Here is an 18,974-nt window from a genome sequence, read left to right as displayed (position 1 = left end):
AAGTACCTACATGTATTTTTACAGTTACTCTGTACTTAAGGGAGATGCAGGATGGCCCCAGGCAAACACAAGTCTGCGAAAACACCCGTTGTACAGGACTGTTGGATCATGACACCATCTGATCCAGAGGATTGCTACCATTTTCTTACACACCAGGTATGAAAAGCCAGCTGTCCCATTGCTTCAGAGCTGAAAGACAGACATCCATTTAGTCTGTGGAAAACCTTTTTGTTAGATATAGACCCAGTGAAGGACATCTTTTTTTCTTAGTCCATTTTCATTTTCTTTAAAACTGAACAAAAGACAACTATTTTAGAGCATAAAACATACTCTGATGGAAGATTCCCAATTCTCATCTCAAAATGAATACTGTCCTAATTATAAAGAGCAAGGAGCTGCATAAGCTAATGCACTGATTTTAGGTACTATGTAACCTCTCAACCAATGCAACATTAAGCATAAGCAGATAATTCTTCTAGTGTTTCTTCCTCCTGCTGTACCTGACACGGTGTGAGTGTTGTTTTTCTCAACTCCATTTGATAAGGCTTAAAATAAAAAGCCCTTGCTTGCACTAGACTTCTTAAAAAACCAAAGATACAGACAACCATTTAAAAGATTTTATTATAAAACTATTTCAACATCTACATCCAAGTAAAAGACTTAAAACTACAGCTCTACTTCCAGAATAAAGTCAGTGAGTGCTGGAAAAGGTGCTGTATTATCTAGGTAGATAGACATAGTTTGTAATACTACAGAGATTTCAAGTGGATTCCTTAAGTGCTACAAAACCTCTGCCTGCATCATGAATATTCCACAGCTTCTCTCTGCAAGCAGCATCACAAACATTTTTCCATCACCCATCCTCAGCTGCTTTGAAACAGAAATTACAGCTCTAACTGGAGCAGCTGCAGCTGTGTTACAGATGTACCATCAGATCACAACTCAGGTTCAAGCATTACTGGGTGCAGGCAGAAAGGTATAAATTGTGTTTGCTTGACAATAATGACTACCTAGGTATGTGTTTGTGACCTTGTATTCAATACAAAAATCAACAAATACTCAATTATTTTATGACAGTGAGACCAGCTTTTTCACACCCGTACATTCTAGACAAAGATATTTCCTTTTTATTAGTCATTTCATTCACTGAGCTGAGCCCAGATGCACGATCTGGTGACCTTTGGTGACTGCACCTCATTCACCAGGATAAAAACAGCCCAGATGCAGTACTAAAGTCATCATACTCAGCAGTTATCATTAATACATCTAAAATTATTTTTTAAAATAAACAAGGCATATCAAAATTCTATTTTATTTTCAATGAGAAATAAAGCTCAACAGGACTTCTAGAACACAAAGGTAGTTTCCTATTAAAAACCATTTTAGATTCACAGTGGAATATGAAGTGATTTTCCATCCAACAAATAGAAATCTCTAATAGAAAACTATCATACTGAGCAGGATGCTTTGCTGTATTTGCAACTTCTTGCACAGGATCATGTAAGATAATATGATAATTAGGTAAAAAATTCAAGTAATATTATACAGCCCTGATGAACTTCTGACTGGCCAGCTTGGCAATGTCCAATAGTCTAGCATCTGTTAAGTTTACCTTGCTTACAAAAGTGAAAACACACAAAGATGGGCAAGGAAGAAGCTTATTGAGAATGGAATATTTTCGGAACAACTCTCTCCCACTGGCTCTGTTCCTGTGGGAATTCCCCCTACTTTTCTGTTCATAAAAGCTGTTCTGTAGTTTTCAGTGCTGCTTATATTTTGAAACATTTCCTAAGCCATTTCCATTGTAATGAACAGTTCTTAGAATAAATTTTTATAGTTCCAACACCACTCCTGAAAACCTTTCCAACAGACCTTCAGTGCTCACCACAGCTTTCAGATTACAGATTCCCCATGTACCTCTTTGAGCTGCTGTGGTCTGAATACAAATTTGGAAAATACAATTGGCAGATTTTGGTTTAGTGTACTGAGCCACTAACCTCCTAACAGCACAACAGAAACAAACCACAAGACTGTGCTTTAAACATGCTGTTTTTCACAACATGCTTATACAATACACATCACCAAAACCTTTCTGTTCAACTTGCACGTCTGACTTCAGTTCTTGGAAAATCCTAACTGACTTACTTGGCACACATTCTCCAGAATACAGGGATGTAGGCTAGATGTACCCTAACATTAGAGCTGTTTATATTTCCATTTCTTTCCAGTAGCTTTTAAAAATATCCTGATTTTCTTCTTCATTACCTTATGCATAGAAGCCTTACTTGGCTGATTTCCCATGAACAGCTTAACATAAAGTATCTAGCAACATGACTCACAGGGCAAGGCATCGCAGAAGAATTATTCCTGGAATACCTTTTTTCTTTAAATGGGACTTCTTTATATAGGGAAAACACTTTCTCCATACCTCCCAGGGCTCCCTCTCTTCCAGTCAGGCTGTATTTGAATGCTGTTTGCATCTTGCTACAAGACTGCCATGTTAAGTGAATCTTTTCCAAATGTTATAAATACAGCTTTAAAGTACAGATGTTATCTATCTACTTGAGAAGTTCTGTAATAAGATAAACTGCTGATAACTATTCTAACAGAAAAATATGCATCAACATAACTCATGTTTATCAGTATTCAGAATTCAAGCATTAAACAGGATTTGAAAATTGCACACCTCTACCACACCAAGTCTTTGATCATAGTAAAAAAATGGCCTGATTTTCCTCTATACACAGCTCTTCTTTAAAGACATATGTGCTCCTACTTTCCTCATCCTGAAGTCCACAGCAAGGTTTCAGATCCAGCACATACAGCCTAGGTTTATAATATTCTTATCTTCTTTCTCCTCTGCCAGTTCTGAAACTTGCTTGTTTGGAGGTAGATTAGTACTTCCAGACGCTGCTCTTGAAGCCAGCTTGATCCCTTTGGGTGTCTGGATACCAACTTCTCTTCAGAAAGCTGCACTCTGTTTTGCCACATTCTTTGGGACACACCAGTCATCTGCTTCTGAGGTAGCCTGGTAATGCTTGGAAGCTGATTTGTTAAAAACTGGGAGTTTTTCTACTGATTCTGTTGATAAGGCCTAAAAGTCAAGAAGGAACAAGTTACTTGGTTTCTTTCTCTCAATAATGCCACTTAGCAAAAATTCATTCAGTATGCCTAAAGTGTTAAGCCAGTGACACTACAAAATGAAGTTATTCACACAAGTGTTTCTACAATAGATGCAGTAGTTTAGGTGCTTCAGTATCTACGACTGCTTTGGATAATTTGGCAGGACAAATGCAGTAACATCACATCCTATTTATGCATTTTTAATAGGCCTTAAGCAGTACCCTCTAACATGATTTCAAGATAGTCCAGGAATGCATGGAAAAGGACCTTCATTTGCAAAATTCCAGAGAAAAAGTTTTAATAGAAATGTTATATATATATGTAGCTGAACTGTCTCTTCCTTTTGTACTTCTGCTCTGATTGTGCTTCAGTGTTTTCAGTTTAGCAAAAGAAATTCAAAGCAAGTTTTTCCCATGATTAAGTGCAGAAAGTAGAAAAGAATACGTAGTGCTGTTTGCAGGTTTCTTACAGAAACAGCAGTGCATGTTATATGCCCAGTGTTCAAAATTACTGGTATCTGAATCCCACAGCTTGCTATAAGGCAGATGTTGAATAGCACCTTGACTCCTTAAGGATTTAGTTTACATGGATTTTCTAGTTTTCAGAGTAAACAAACTAGATCTGTTGCTCACACCTTTACTGCACTCTCTTCAAGTACTTTGTATTCCATGAACAAGGAGATAGCATCTTAAGCTGAAAACCAACAAGGCTCTCACTAGTAGTTTTTCAAGTAAACTAGTTAAAGCCAAGTGACTTTTTTAATACCAGTTACTAAATCTGTAACTTCTCAAGAAAAAACAAGAGCTACTCATGAGCAGAGAATTTGTTTACCTTAAAATGGTAATGAGTAAACCCACTGCATTAATGGTAGTTATCTCTTATTTAACTAAATTTAAATACATACCTTCAAGTAGATGATAGCATCTGTTCCATAACCACATATGGAGTAAAGATTTAGATCTCCTTGAAAGTATTTAGCATACAGACGAGAAATTGGCAAGCCATACCCAAAGCCAGCCTAAAAATAAAGTACAATATAAAATTAATTAATTTTTTTACTAGCTCTTATGGCTTAAAGTTAAATATCTGGAAAGTCTTCAGAGATTTTTAAGCTGTTAAAAAATCCTTTGCACTTCCTCTTCTGGTAGAAGAAAACATAAATCTCTACTCTGTTTCATAGAGAATGCTGAAACTGACCATTAAAAAACCCAAAACCACAAGAAAAAAGATCTCCATGGAAGTGGAAGGGTCTATATTCATGTCCCACTTTTACATATTACATTTCAGTATTTTTCCCTCCCTTGTTTTTGCTAGTACAGCTTGATTAGTAAAAGGAGCTTGCTACTGGGAGATTAATAACAGTCTAAAAGCCTGTTCTAGTTGTGCTTGCCTCCAGAAAGACAGTGTGATTTACAGTAAGTTTAAGGACTGAGTGGAGAGTGAAGACAAAGTAAATTAGTGTCATTGGAATGTAAGAAGAAAAAAAAAAAGGGGGTTAGATTCAGGTTGCAATGCTCTTCTTTGTTTTTCCCTTTAAAAGCATATTTTTGTCCACTAAGCTAAATATCAAAACTTTGTTTCAGAAAGTGTAAATTCATATTTATGGGGCTCGGTAATCTTTGCACATCCCACAAAGCAGCAGGGTGGACACAGTGCTTCATTATTAACACAGCAACACTTACAACAACCTAATTGCAACAGAAGTATTGAAAGTATCTTACAAGAGGGGTATTTCGACCATCATCCATATTTGGCCTTGGGGCGGTGGAATACATGTAGCTAAACAGCTGCTCAATTTTCCTTACTGGAACACCACCTCCTCGGTCTGAGATCTGATTTAAGAGAGAATGAAGTTAACAACTAGCATGCACTAAGAATGGTATTTAAAATGCTGCTATTTGAACACACCTTTCCAACAGTCATAAATGCAAACATTTGTTTTGCAGCACATTATTTTCCAATTAGATAATTGTGCTACGTGGAGGCTCGTATCATCGAGAATGCTCATGTGCTCATACACAGTATCTTTGATCTTTTCTCAGAGGCCAGAAGATCTTTTAATAGAATCAGCTAAGCATGTATAACAACAAAGATTACATTAAGTCCATATTGTAGTAGGCCAGTAAAATACCTTGATTGCCAGGTCTTCTTTCCCTAGAACAACTGTCACTTCAATCGGAGAAAGGGTAGGACTGTTTTCTTGGAATTCAACAGTTGCTCTCATTGAATTCTGTGGAAAAGAAGGTTACCATGATCAGAGATTGTTGAATCCATGCACTTCAAACCACACTCGTTGTACATAGAGGCAAAATTACCCTCTATTCCTATCAGTGCCTAGTTTCCAAGGGACACACCTAGCATTTTGGCATAATGGGAACAGAGGAGGTCTCATACCTAGAAGTATCTAAGCATAGCCAAGACTCTTCTGGGTGAAAGATTACAACTTCTTGCCCAACATAACTCAGGCACTGTAAATTAAATAACATAACTCCCTTAAAGTCAACAGGTTTCTGGAGAAGAGCAAAGTTCAGCAGTTGCTAAAGGCTGCCAGATTTCTGCATCTCATGCTGGCAGCACTGAAGTTCAGCCCATTCACTACTCCTAAACACACTGTCCAATCCACAGAAAAGGCACCAGGGCAAATCTGCAGATGTAATCTCTAAAAGCAGAAGGCTAGTGGTGGTCACCACCCCACAGCCCACTTAACTCTCTCAGTTTACACTGACATACCTTAAAGAGCTCAAAAAGCATGTGAAAAAGATGAGATGGAACATATACAATGGTAATTGGTTCTCCTGGAGCTTTTCCTAGAGGAAAGGAAAAATACAAAAGATTTAAAAGGGTGATGACATTTTTCTATATCGTACCCAAATTTTACAATGAGCCAGTTGCCAAAACAAACAAAAAAATAAGTCAAGTTTAATTTTTGGTTTTCCTCCCTCCAAAATTGGCAAACAGCTTTATGCATTCATAACAGTGTTTAGATTGCAATTGCCACTTGCTTAGTAACAGCTTCTTGTCAAAGAAAGAAGTAAAAAAATCAAGTATTAATTCCCCTTTATAAATAAAGGATTTTAATAATTAAGCAGACTGCTGACATCAGACACATGCAGGCAGCTCAGACCAGACCCAGCATTTCAGCAGCCTCACTTCCTCACCCCAGATACGAAGGTCCTCTGTAGCAACTTCTCATGTTACTTTAAGTCCAGGTTTGTCTGACTTTTCTCAAATTCATAAATGGTATCTCAAAAATTTAGTGTTTAAGATACATTGACATTTGAGTTCTAACACAGGAGGTTAAATGAGGTGCCTCTAACAGAAAATGAAGAGGAACTAGCCCAAGTCAGATTAACTAGTATGTGCATTAAGGTTACAGAACTGGGAGCCTTTTGAGTCAGTAAAAGCAGCAGTTTGGCTATCAATAGGAAGCTCTCATCTTACCATTCACTTGAGTAAGTTTCAGTTCAGGAGATGTTAAGTAATACTGGTCACACAACATCTTGGAACTTTCATAAGCATCTGAAATAATTATTTAAATAAATGATATAAAGTATAATATCAAGCAATGTAGAAATTAATTTTAATGCATGGCAGAATACAGCTTTTAACTGCATAGCTGCTAAGGTGTTAGAGAGTCTAAGACATAGACAAGGGAATGTGTGTCAAGGGAATGATAACTTTGCATCCACTGTGTGCACTATAAATTGAGAACAAGGGGCAATTATAGCAGCATGAGCAAATCTTTGTACACTTTGATAATTGTACGGAACTGATGCATCTGTTATCTACCGCTAGGTAAAACCAATCTCAACACCTCAGACAACTTCAAGTCCTACCTCATCTGTCACTTGCTAGGACTTACTCCAACATGGTTTTTTGCTGCTACTTTGTATTTTAAATTCTGGCCTCTAAAAGCTCGTGCCTTGGTAAGACTGCTTTCAGCTATTTCAATTAAAGCCAGTCAGCATCCTCTACAACACAAGTTGGTACCCAAACTGCTTGCAATCAGATATAGATACTGATCAGGAAGACAAACATTAAAGCTCTGAGAATACGCACCATTCACTACTTCAGCAACATCACAGCAAGGATCAATACTTCCAATGTGCCTTGGGTGCCCCGAGCCAGACTTATCATCAAAAAGAAGAGCTGTTTGAGATGAGAACAATACAGTATTTAATCACAAATACTGTATTATGTAAAAGCCTAAAAATTGAGACTAATACAGTGAAATCACAACATATAATCACATAAAATATTGAATCTTGTTTATGCCTTTTATGAGTTAAAATGCTATATAATGTCAGCAAACTATGTTGGCTTCTCTGTAGTTCACATCTAAAGGTTTTTCAGACATTGATGATATCCCTACATATTCCACAAAAGAGTTACTTCAATTATTCTGTAGTCTAGAAAACAAGTTTTTCCATTACTCTCTTAAGTGATAGTTTCCATTTCTAACTTTTCAGTGTCACACAAAATCATGTGAAGCAGTTCTCCATCAGTTTTCAGAAGTGCTGATATTAACATGTTACTCATTAGGTTTAAGTTTTTTCTCAAGCAAAAATTTCTACTTACTGTGTTGGTTCATTAGCATCCGGGTGGAAATACGGCTCATGTAAAAACGATCCAAAAAATACTGGATGTTATGATTGGTGACAGGATCTGCTTTAAAAGTGTCTTTGTATTCAATTATTCCTTGTGCCATTGTAGGAACCACATCATGATGTCTGTTTCGGACTCTAATTAGAGTATCTATAAAGCTAGGTCAAAAAGAGATCTTTTTAGAACATTATTCTCAGATTACACAGATGCAAGCTTTGTATAATGTAATTATTTAATCCAGCACCAGCACAGCTAAGTGCTTAACAGCCTGTTAAAATACAGTCTGTTTCTTTCACTCTTTTAAAAGTAATTCCTCACTAACCTAACCCAGAAGAGTTTGGCATTTTTAAAACAGAAGGTATAATGAACCATATCAAATTCACTGCCCGTTTAATCATTTATTTGAGCAGAGGAAAATGTAAGAAAGGGAAAAAGATCCCAAGCCGACATCTTGGAAAGAAGCAGAGATGTGACTTCACAGATAATTTTTTTTAGTATTTCTCTGTCATGACAGTTCAAGGGACTACAGACCAGCTTGTTCTATGTTCAGCTCTTCTGCTAGATTATCAAATTCAGCTCATGATGGCTGTCAGTCTAAAGTAAATATATTGTGAAAAGTAGAATGTGAACTAAAAAGTTCCAAAAAAAAATTAAAAGCTTACTCAGATAAGACTTTTTGGTCATCTGGGCTTTTCTGATTGAACTCAACCAGCTCCTTTAGGCTTTGGATGTACCTATTGAAAAAGAACACAAGAAATATATGCTATTAATTGATTTTTATTAATCTATCAACTTGAAAAATACTTTGTCTTGTGCACATCATTAGTCCTAACAACTCAGCTAGGAGTTTTAAGTATCTCTGAAATATCAAAGTTACAACCAGCAATGGGATGACAGATTAACACTTCTCGACTGCCTGAACCCCAGAAGTTTTAAGTCTTTTTTTGTGCCTGCCACCAAAGAGGAATCTAAACCCTCGCTTAAGGTATGTAGGATCCCCTTATAACTCTCAAGCACAGAGTATTTCAAAAGAAGATCCAAATGACAATGACAATCAGTAAGACACTTAAGCAAAATTTTTCCAAATCTGATCAGCGATGGCAGAAGCTAAGCCTCTTGCACTAACACCTGACAGTCTTGACGCATATGGCAAAGGCACAACTGTTGGCTATATTAAGAACAGTTTCTAGATCTCACTCTAATACTTCTACTCTTTATGTCAGCCATCCTGGCAAATGCTGCAACTGTGCCAGTAAACAAGGTTAAATCAGATTCAACCACTGTATCAACTGCAGAGATTATGTTAATTGAATTTCAAACACTCGTTGCACGTGTTAAGGCAATATACTTTGGAACAGAAGCTCTGTTAGTAACTGCATCAGTGACAGATCAAAACAGGTACATAGCCTACTTTCCCATTTTGTTTGGGTCTAAGGGTCTGTAATGCTATGGGGAAAATGTTTTCCTTTCCCCCTTCTTGAAGAGTAAAAAGTGAGATTTGCTCTATTAGCTATTTCAAACTGTAAACTACCCCCCAAACACACTAATTTAAAGATGACAATATAACCATATTGGTTTTCAATTTAATTTTAGTGTGCTAGAAAAGGACAGTGTGTAACAGCTCGCAATTCAGCTTTGAGGAAGGAACTGCATTTCTACTGTATTTTGTTATGCTTTCTACTATTCAAAAAAGTCTGTAACAATAAAGTTCTCAAAGCTATGTTAATTTGCATGCTGAATTCATGCAGTTCATACTCACCAGCTTTTTACTAATTTTACTGATGGAGTGCCTAGTAATTTATCAGGAAGAAGATCGATTTCTTTCAGGATGTTTGCAAACCTCACAGGAAGCTCTTGTCGCAGAAATGAGAAAGAAGTTCTCTCACATCCATTAGTCGAGCCTATGAATAAATCCAAAATAAAGTTTTTGTTTAAGAAAGTTTCAAGGTGTAACTACAGATTGCTGACTTTCCACGAACTTCAGGACTCTATCCGCCTGCAATCATGAGGCTTTTACTGGCCAGGTCATCTAAGTGTACATATATGTTTGTGCTGAACGCTGTTTACATGACAGTAAGACACAGCGTGCTCTTGGACGGGATACTTGTACAGTTCCCACTTAGCATGAGACTTAATTGCAATCCCCTAAGAAGTACTCCAGCCTCTGTAAACAGGAGGTTCTTCGGGGTGACGTCTGGCAGCATCATGTGCGCACGGCCGCCAGAGCTGCCAAAGCGCTAATGGGATCAGGGAACAGCGCGTTCACTCCGCCTGATGGCTCCTCCCGCCCCGGTGTCCGCGGAGCACGAACACGCCCCGCAGCCCATGGACCTCTCAGAGCCCGCACCCTACGAACACCGCCGAAACAGCGCTGTAGCGCATCTTCAGCTCAGACGTCTCCAGCGCCTGGCACCTGGCCGGGGGGTAACTGCGGCCGGGGGTGCCCACCCGAGGCGACCTCCCCGCCGCCGCCACCACCGCGGGATCGGCAGATTCCCAGCGGGGCTGGGCATACCAGGCAGGGGCAGCTCCCCTCCTCCGCCCTGGCGCTGGGCAGCCGAGCCGGGGGTCAGCAGCGACTTCAGCGCTGGCCGAGCGCGGACCCGTCGGGGCGGGGATCGCCGCCTCCTCTGTCCGGCACAGCACCGCTCCCGCACCCCCTTCCGCGGCAGCCCCCGGGCTCGCCCCTCCGCGGAGAAACGAGCCTCCGAGCCCCGGGCTTGGGCTGTCCCCCGGCCCCGACCTCCTCCTGTTCCTCCCCACTCTCACCAAAGTCCAGCAACTGCTTGATGGAGAGCGGGGACGGGGAGAAGCGGGAAAACTGCTCCACCTCCTGCGGCAACCGGCCGCTGCTGCTGCCGGCACTGGCCCCTGCCAGTGGGGCGGCGCTGCGCAGGGTTATCCGGGCGGCCTTCATCGCTCCCGGGGCGGCGGGTGCGTGGCACGTAAGCGATCGGGTGGGTGAGCGGGTGATCCGGTGGCTCCGGGACTGTCGCTATCCCCTCGCCTGTGACGGGCGGCTTCACGTGGCGCCTCTATTTACAATCGCAGCGGGGCGGGGCTCCGGCAGGCCGCGCCCCGCCGGGCGCCTCGTGACAGCGCTGGCGGGGTTCCCTTTACCCGGAGGCGTGGGCCAGCGGGCGGCTCGCCAGCGGCGCGGCGAAGTGTCAGGGGTGTCGGGCCGGGGGACAGCTGCGGGGCTAGGGCACACGGAGCGGCGGGTGCTGCTCCTGCACCGCCCGCGGTGACCTTGTGTACCGGGTAGGGGCCGGGCGAGGCCGGCGGGGTGGTCGTGCCCAGCTCCGAGGCGCCGCGTTGCTCCCGCCCCTCACGGGCTGCGGGGGGGTCCGGCCGTGTGCGGGCCGTGCACAGGCTGTGCACAGACACCCAGTGGGCGCCCGGGCTGCGGGGGGAGCGGGCCCGGGCGAGCGGGGGGCGCTGACACGGCGTGAGGGGCGAGATGGCGTCCGGGCGAAGCTGTGTCTTCGCACTCGTACCGGGGATGCTGGTGGTGCTCGTACTGATAGGGTAACTCCAGGGTCGGCGCAGAGGCTGCATGGAATGCAAAAGGAGCAAAATGAGATCCCAGCCGCAGGGGTGAGGGTGCCTGCATGTAGGCGATGGCTGTGACCTTGGTTAGTAGTGACCAGATACCCGAAGACAGCTGTGCTGGTGACGCACTGGCCCCAGATCGGCATGTGGCCTTTATTTACTGTCACTAGAGCTGACCTAAGAAGGGGCTGATACAGTGCTCTCAGGGACAGCTCATCTTCCATTGTCACAGTCGATCAGGGAAAAGCCACCTTTCCTCTTTGCTGGAGAAGGAGCTTGGAATTCCAGTGCTGCCTGGCCTTTTCCCAACATGCCGAGTCCACTTCACTGAGGGCAGGGTTTGCATAATGCATTGAAGAATGGAGTTAATGTCAGCAGAGGGCTTCCTGACATCTGAAAACTTGGTCTGTAACAGCAGGAGCATGTGGCAGTAAAATAATACAAAATAATGGTGCCCTAATATTTGCATACAACTCCCCAGTCCAATTTTATATGCATATATTTACACACACAAACATGTAAACTTTTTCAAGGGAAGGAAGATAACATTCCTAACAAGAAATGCTTGCACTTAGTTTAATGGACAGAGAAGAATACTTTAGCTTGTCATTAGACTGTTTTTTAAACTTCATCTCATTTAGTCATTATATCTGTTATCCCTGTTTATGGTTCTACTCCCACTGTACTGTATGTTTTATTATTTTATTGCTCCCTGTTTTATTTTATTGGGAGAGTTACTCTGTTATTTTTCCATCAGTTATATTCTGGTTTACCACAGTGATTGAATGTTGGTGTATGAAATTTGAAATGAAGCAAAATGTACACCTCTAATAGCAGCAAATGTAATCACTTTGATTTTTCCTGTTCTTGCTAGAAGTTAAAAATTTAGGAATTTGGGATTTTCTTTTGACTGTTTCAAGTTGGTTTGCCTGCAAGTTGCAGTTGACTCACAGAAGTGAAAATATCATACAAATTTGTTTAAACCATGAAACATGTATAGGATAGGTTTTGTTTTGTTCCATTTTCTTCCTGAAGCTACTAATTGGTGACAAGCAGGAACCTCAAAATTAACACTTTGCAATAAAATCTGGGTCAAGAAAGTTCTCTGCACTAGGCAGTTATTCCAGTTTATAAGGTCACTATTTCTATTCCTATGAGATACTTCGTTTAATCTGTTGGTGTGCTGAGCCTGCTTAATACAAGTAACTTGATTATCCTATATGAGTAGTCATTTTACACACCCTGTTCTGAATAGGGAGAATGTCTACTAAGAATAATTTCTGTTGTTTGCATTCATTTTTCTTTACAACAACTTGTTTTTTCATTGTTTTCCTGGTAGTTATATGCAGTAAGGTATGAAAAAATCTCTTACATATTCAGTTTAGCTCTGAACAAAGGTAAAATTGAAGTTGCAGGAAATACAGGAAGTGTGTTGCTTTCCCCATTTGTTAAAAGGGCAAAGCTCCAGTAATTCAAAACCTGGATGTTTTTCAAATCAAAACAAACTTCTACAAGAATTTTACGCATCAGCAGCACAAGAACAGTGTTTTATTATTCAGATGAGCTTCTAAAAGAAGCGTGTCTCCTTCATAATTCAGATTTGCTTCTCGCTCAGTGTATGATGGTTATATTTTACAGGAGATTCTGAACAATATAAATTTCCATTCTTGCATATATAAACTATATAATTGTGAAATAATTGTTATGGATGTCCTGAATGTTGAGCAAGATAGCTAAGCTTCAGGCACAAATGTAACAATATATGAGGATTCATGATCAGCCAAGCTGCAGGTGAACTAGGCTGTGAAAATTGTAACCAGTTCAAAGAATGCCTCCGTTTATCCTGTCTTTAGCAGTGTTCTCACTTTACTTCCTCTCCAAACCACCATTTCACCCTCCTTCTGAAACACGTGACAGTTTTAAGTGCAGGTGTCAGAGAACAATATTTTGACTGTGAAGGACAGTGCCAAATTCTGAACTGCAGTATTCATCAGAGGGGGTCTCATTTCTGCTGCTTAGATATTTTAACTTTCCTCTTCTGAACTGCCCTGGGGCAAGTTTTGAAGAGGTGGTAACAATGCTTGCAGTTGCTTGGTCACAGTAATGTTTTGCTGACTATGCTTAAGGAAATGGAGCTGTGTTAACATTCTGCTTTTCCCACAACAGATGGGTCCAGAAGAGTGGAATGAATGAGGCCTGGATTTCTGTCCATTTGTGTCCTAATAGCTCTCCATTGCAATCAGCTGTCTCTCGCCTCATGTTTCTTATGTCCTCACCCCTGCTGGAGACACTACATGCTGTACTTAGATCAGAGCCGCGTTCCTGATCAGCCAGCACGTGTAATGACTGACCATGTTGCTGATGTCCAGTAGAAGGTATCATGGTTGCTTTTGCCCTACCTTTTTCTATGTGGGGACAAAAATTTAAGGTTTTTTTCCTAACCCAACAAGTGCTGGAGACCCAATAGGATGTGCTGGGATGAGTGCCCTCTCCTGACCAGCCAGAATACGTGGGATGACTACTGGTGTGGTTGCTGCTCTCAAGTAGAATGAGTCTGGCTCAGTTTCCCCACCCTTTTATTCAGTGTGGAGCAAAATTTTAATCTCTCCTTCCTAAACCACCTCCTAGTTTGTACAAAGTTTGTAGGGAGTTGATTATCTATTCAAATTTGGTTAAAATGCTTAGGAGGTTTGGCAAACAGGTGAACAGGCAACATTATCAAAGTTTTTTCCCTTATGGAACCAGACTAACATTCTCTGCTAGGGACAAAGGCAACTTCTAATCCTGCTTTTGTAAGGAAGGGTAAATGATAATCCAGGAGGAGCAGTAAGTCTGCGTGGAAATTAATGGTAGCACTAGGAAGTTTTGAATGTAAGTGGAAGCAATAGTCTGGTGACAAGAGCATGAGTCACATTCTTAGCTCTTCATGAAATTTCCAGCAGTACCAAGGGCAAATTGCTCACCCTCTGCCTGCAGACGGTTCTGCATTTATGGAACTGGATTGATACTTTAACCTACTAATACATTTGTTTTCTAAATATTTATGTGGCCCTTTACATGGAAAAAAAATACAGAAATAGCATTACAAACAAGGGTCATATCTTCCCGTTCTCATCTTTCTGTCACCCAATGCTGCTGCCTTATGAGCTGTCAAGCTGCTGGGGGCTCCCGGTGCAGCCAAAACAGCCAAAGTAGGTGAAAGGTTGTGGAGAAGCACACAAATAAGCTGGCGTGCCTCTTCAGTAGTTCAGTGAGGGAAAGGTTCTGCAGCTGCTCCAGCACTTTCACAATCTCCCCCAGATGGTCATAACTTGGCAAAAGTCAAGAGTACGGTAGCTGGATCATTTTACAGGTGGAGCTGTGGCCGGTCAGCAGCATGCTTGGAGCTGTAAACATGGCAACTCGGCAGCCCTGAACAGGAGACACCCTTTTTCCTCAGTCCCTGCCTTTGTTACCCATGTCTGAAATTATCTGTTAACTCCTTTAAAATCATGGAAAATGAGACTGGATTGCTGGTTTCAAAATTGCTTTTCCAGAAAATAGCTAGAGGCTTGCACGAGATTAACTGTGGGTGTTGAAACTGGGAGAGTAGAGATAGCAGAAAGGGAAAAAACTGTTTTGGAGTGTAGCTGTACCATTCAGGATATAAAGCTAAGATTCAAACTGTGATAAAAGTAGGACTCAAAAGTGTTTATCTTGAAATGCTTGTCACAATTCAGGAGGCTGCTTACTAAGTAGGGGAATAGTAATCTTCAGCCAAGTACTACACCATTGCAGAGGAAATAAAGGTAGACTTTCAAGGTGGGCTGGCACTGATCTGAAGTACATAGCTAAACACAAAATAATGTCTTTTTCCAGCCTCAGCTGAATACCGTAGCAGTTCTTGTGGAAGAGCATGTGACATGCTCCATGAGAGCTGCAGGTGCAGAGGAAAATAAAGAGGAAAGGTATCATCAGGACAGCTGCCACTTTGGGCCATGGCTGCCTTTATTGTGAACAGCCCTGCTCTGGAGAAGATCACCTGGGGAAAAGTGGACACCTTGTGGAAAGTCAGAGAAAAAGTTAATGGTACCAAAAGAATACATCTTTTAAGGTCTAAATATGTTTCATCTGAACAGTTATATTTTTCTGTAGGAATATGGGAATGCGGTTAGTGTAACAGGATTATCTCAAAAGTTCTGGATTACACATTTTAGGAAACACCTCACCCAGAGAAGAAGGAGTTCTACCTTCACCTGTAACCCTTCCATGGGTCAGGGGCTTTGAACTGGTACACATACTGCTTTTGTTCTTCAGAGTAGATCACTCTGGGTGAAGAGGAGATGGTTTTGCTAAGTCTTCTGCCAGATGCACTTGATACTGTTGACTGTAGCAGGATAATTGGTAAAGTGGATGTGGTGGCTTGAGTTTCTGCTCCAAACTGGAGCCTTGAACTGTTACTCCAGGTTATTTTGTCTGAGGCTGATCTTAGAAAGCATTTCCAGTTGTTCCCTCTCAGCATTTCCTTCATCAGATATGAAAGGGTTTATTTTCTTTTAGTGTCCAAATCATATGAACTTGATTGAGAAGTTTAGTCTAGGAAATAGTAAGCCAAGACATCATCTAGAAAAGGGCTCTCTAGGGTGTTACCTGGCCACTCTTTCAAAAGTCTCATGGTATCTCTGGAATGCTGCTTCTCCTTAGTGCTTTGGATTACCCAAGGGAAGTTTGTTTTTTGTTTGCAACACCCTGACTATTATCGCTGAAGTGTGAGTTCAGAGATACTAATCAGTTGCTCTCATAAAGACTGAATTTCCATAACATACTCTATGGGAGATATCTACACAGTAGGTGCATGGGAGTTTTCTTATTTGATGAAATGTATAGCCACAGGCTAAGATGTGATAACTGCAGTTAAATATGAAAACGTAGCTTGTGTATTAAAATAGTCCTGATAAAGAGCCAGTACTATAAAAAATGTTGCACTGCACAATTAAAATGCTTTGTCTTTGGGTCCGAGAAATGCAAAATATTTTTGTGTCATGACTAACAGGTGTCTAATTATGGGTAAATCACCAGTGCAACATTGCTGGAACATTAAGAACAGTCTAAACAGGGATGCTCTCCCTCTCTCCATTTACTGTGTTACTGTTTCAATCTTGTGGTATATTTGACAAAATGCACAATTTTGCTACACAACATTAAGTATGTTTTCTTGTAATTCTTTTAATATTATTTATTACTCCATCCACTTTGGTCTTTTCATATTCAGTTTTCAATGTAGTGCTTATCTAATAGACACTGAAATGAAAAACAAAATCATCAGAGCTATGGTGGTACTTGATTTCCAAGATTTCTGTCTACCTAAAGTGACATAAAAACTCACATTAATTTAATGTTTCTTCTTTTCATTTACTGAAATGACACCAATATTCTAAATTTACTGTGGTGGTTACATTTATATGCAGGCATTCATGAACATACATTTCAGTTAGTTTCTATATGGGAAAAGACACCTAGATATAAAAAAAAAAGAAGATTAAGAGTTAAAAATATGTGCAAATACAAGTCCTGATTCCCTATTATCTGGGACATAATACCTGGGTACAAATAACCAGCAATAAGTTTGCAGGTACTGGTTTCAAAAAAACACCTTTTAAAGAAAGTATTTTAACATACTCACAGGAGTATACAGTCTGTGAAATAATATCTTTGTCTGTTGTGAGACCAATTGAATTACAAATTTAGTTTGAAAATAATATGTTATTAACAAGCATATTTGCACTGCACAAAACCAGATTCACTAAAATGTGTAAGATCTCCATTTACACCAGATAAGAAGCAGCATAATTTCTTCTTGCACACTCACACAAGTACTGTTGAAGTGAGAATTGTTGAGCATTCTATTTTGTGGATACTCATTATGAGTACATGTTTAAGTAAGGTTGAATGTTTGGGCATTTCCTCATTCCCAGAAAGAAATACAAGCTTCTTATTCTCTGTTTCAACAGTACTGGAGAAATGTTTTGAAATTTTAATATTCAGATCAAGAAATAAATCCAAGGTAAATGTAAATAACCAGAAGATACTCTAGACAAGAAAAAGCTTTGTGATCACCACAAGAGCCCTTGCTAGCTTTCAGCAACTGCTGAGAAGGGAGGGCAGTGCTTTCCCCTGGTTTGGGTGCTGGAGAATCAGTTTTCCTTCTGCTTTTTGTTCCACATATGCTACATGGAATCCTGGAAACCAGTTCCTTATTTGCAACTCCATATATGCTGAAGTTTAAGAAAGAGAGATAAGAGTGTTATCAAAGAAGCAATGGAGTAAGATGCTGAAACGGATATTGCTTGGGTGTGTTGCCATGCTGAAGTAAACAAGTGTATCTGTATTTATTTTTATTGGTATTTTGGGCTTACAGCATGTACATCAAATTATGTACACGCTTATCACCTCTCATGTATGGAAACAGTTTTTAAATTCTAAGCATTTCATTTAAAAGAAGTCAAATCAAATCAATGCCAAGAACCCTAGTTAAGATGTAATTTTTGCTGAAAATTACCTTTTTCAAGGCCTCGGAGAAAAAAATCAGAGATTTAGTAAAATTAAACAAATAAAGACATTTCTATCACATTTCCCTCAGTCAAACCTTCATTACATTTCCCCTCTTTATGTGAAATACAGTAAATGGATATGGTATTTGCCCTTTCCATGAGAAAGGAATGAGAAAGACTCAAAAAAGTGTTGGACTGCATTTTGAGAAGCAGTCTGTAGTTTTATGTGAGCACTTCTGGCTGCTTAATAAAGGCTGCAAGACCTTGCAGGTCTGAGGGATTTCAGTTAGAGTTATGAACCCATAGCACCTTGAGAAATTAGGTGCTAGGTCTGACCTACCTGCTGAATCGAACTCTGCTGTTGAAAACAGGGGATAAATTTCCATCTGAAGGCACTCAAAGAGAACAGAGCATTTTGACTCCTAAAATTTTCTCTTTGAAGTAAAAAGGGTGTCTCTATTTAACCATTCCTGGAGAAAAGTTTTTAATATTGTACTTTTGAATCATCCAGATAATTCCAGTCCTTTACAGTCAGTTCATGTTTCAAATCTTGTGCCAAATGCTTACATGCCTTGGAGTAGAGAAGACCCAGAGGGAACTCATAAAATTATATAGGAAGGGCACCAATTCACTCTTGCTGAGAAGTAATTTGGTTTGGTTTAGTAACCTGTGAAATAGTTCTGTAAAATTATGAACTTTAAGGAAACTGTAAAGAGTGTGATTATTGACATCTGCTGTAGGTGACCTTTACATGCTGAAAAGATCACAAGGTAGTAAAAACAAAAAAATTACAGCCTCCTTTCCTTCTTCTCTCTAATGGTCTGAAATTGAAAAATTGGATCTATTGAACCCCAGTTAAAGTTAGGACAGCCAAATAAAACAAGACTACAACCTGCAACTTGCAGTTTTCCAAGTGTGTAATTTATATACTTTAGAGACTAAATGCTGCTGCTCGAGGGAGTTGAGTCGCCACTCTCACCTGAACATAAATCACTTCATGGTATTTCCATCCATTCACTACCTCTTCCATTAACTTCCTCCTCTATGGTAAAGAAACATATCCCAGTATTTCAAAGGAATAGATGTACACGTGCAGATCATCCAAAGCTGTTTGTCCTGATTCTTTTCTCAGTGCTATGATGAGGGCTGTGTGCCTCACTATCT

At 40.3% G+C, this 18,974-nt stretch overlaps 1 protein-coding gene and 1 long non-coding RNA gene across 2 annotated transcripts; one reads left to right on the top strand and one right to left on the bottom strand.

The window, feature by feature from the left end:
• Positions 1 to 603: 603 nt before the first annotated feature.
• On the bottom strand, positions 604 to 10,749 carry PDK4 (pyruvate dehydrogenase kinase 4). Its single transcript, XM_048305190.1, has 11 exons — positions 10,498 to 10,749; positions 9,488 to 9,629; positions 8,391 to 8,462; positions 7,702 to 7,886; positions 7,183 to 7,272; positions 6,565 to 6,642; positions 5,854 to 5,930; positions 5,255 to 5,353; positions 4,845 to 4,955; positions 4,028 to 4,141; positions 604 to 3,094 (listed from the first exon to the last, which is right to left on the bottom strand). Exons 1-11 carry the CDS (start codon positions 10,643 to 10,645, stop codon positions 2,963 to 2,965), a joined length of 1,248 nt encoding a protein of 415 aa, XP_048161147.1. The 5' UTR covers positions 10,646 to 10,749; the 3' UTR covers positions 604 to 2,962.
• Positions 10,750 to 11,072: 323 nt separating this feature from the next.
• LOC125326742 lies at positions 11,073 to 18,715 on the top strand. The gene is made up of 3 exons (XR_007203975.1): positions 11,073 to 11,325; positions 13,447 to 13,655; positions 15,139 to 18,715. It is a non-coding gene; the product is annotated as an uncharacterized LOC125326742 (long non-coding RNA).
• Positions 18,716 to 18,974: the final 259 nt, after the last annotated feature.

This window comes from Corvus hawaiiensis, chromosome 1, assembly GCF_020740725.1.
Source record: "Corvus hawaiiensis isolate bCorHaw1 chromosome 1, bCorHaw1.pri.cur, whole genome shotgun sequence".
NCBI classification, from domain to species: domain Eukaryota; kingdom Metazoa; phylum Chordata; class Aves; order Passeriformes; family Corvidae; genus Corvus; species Corvus hawaiiensis.
Note: the sequence above shows the minus strand (reverse complement) of the source record. Positions and strands in the feature narration are given on the sequence as shown.

Excerpts from the sequence above, each read along its gene's own strand:
- PDK4 (XM_048305190.1), bottom strand. The coding sequence starts at position 10,645 with ATGAAGGCCGCCCGGATAACCCTGCGCAGCGCCGCCCCACTGGCAGGG. Across the intron at positions 5,931-6,564 it reads GAAACTTACTCAAGTGAATG|GAAAAGCTCCAGGAGAACCA; the intron begins GTAAGATGAGAG and ends CCTTTCCTCTAG. Across the intron at positions 4,142-4,844 it reads ATGGTCGAAATACCCCTCTT|GCTGGCTTTGGGTATGGCTT; the intron begins GTAAGATACTTT and ends CTTTATTTTTAG.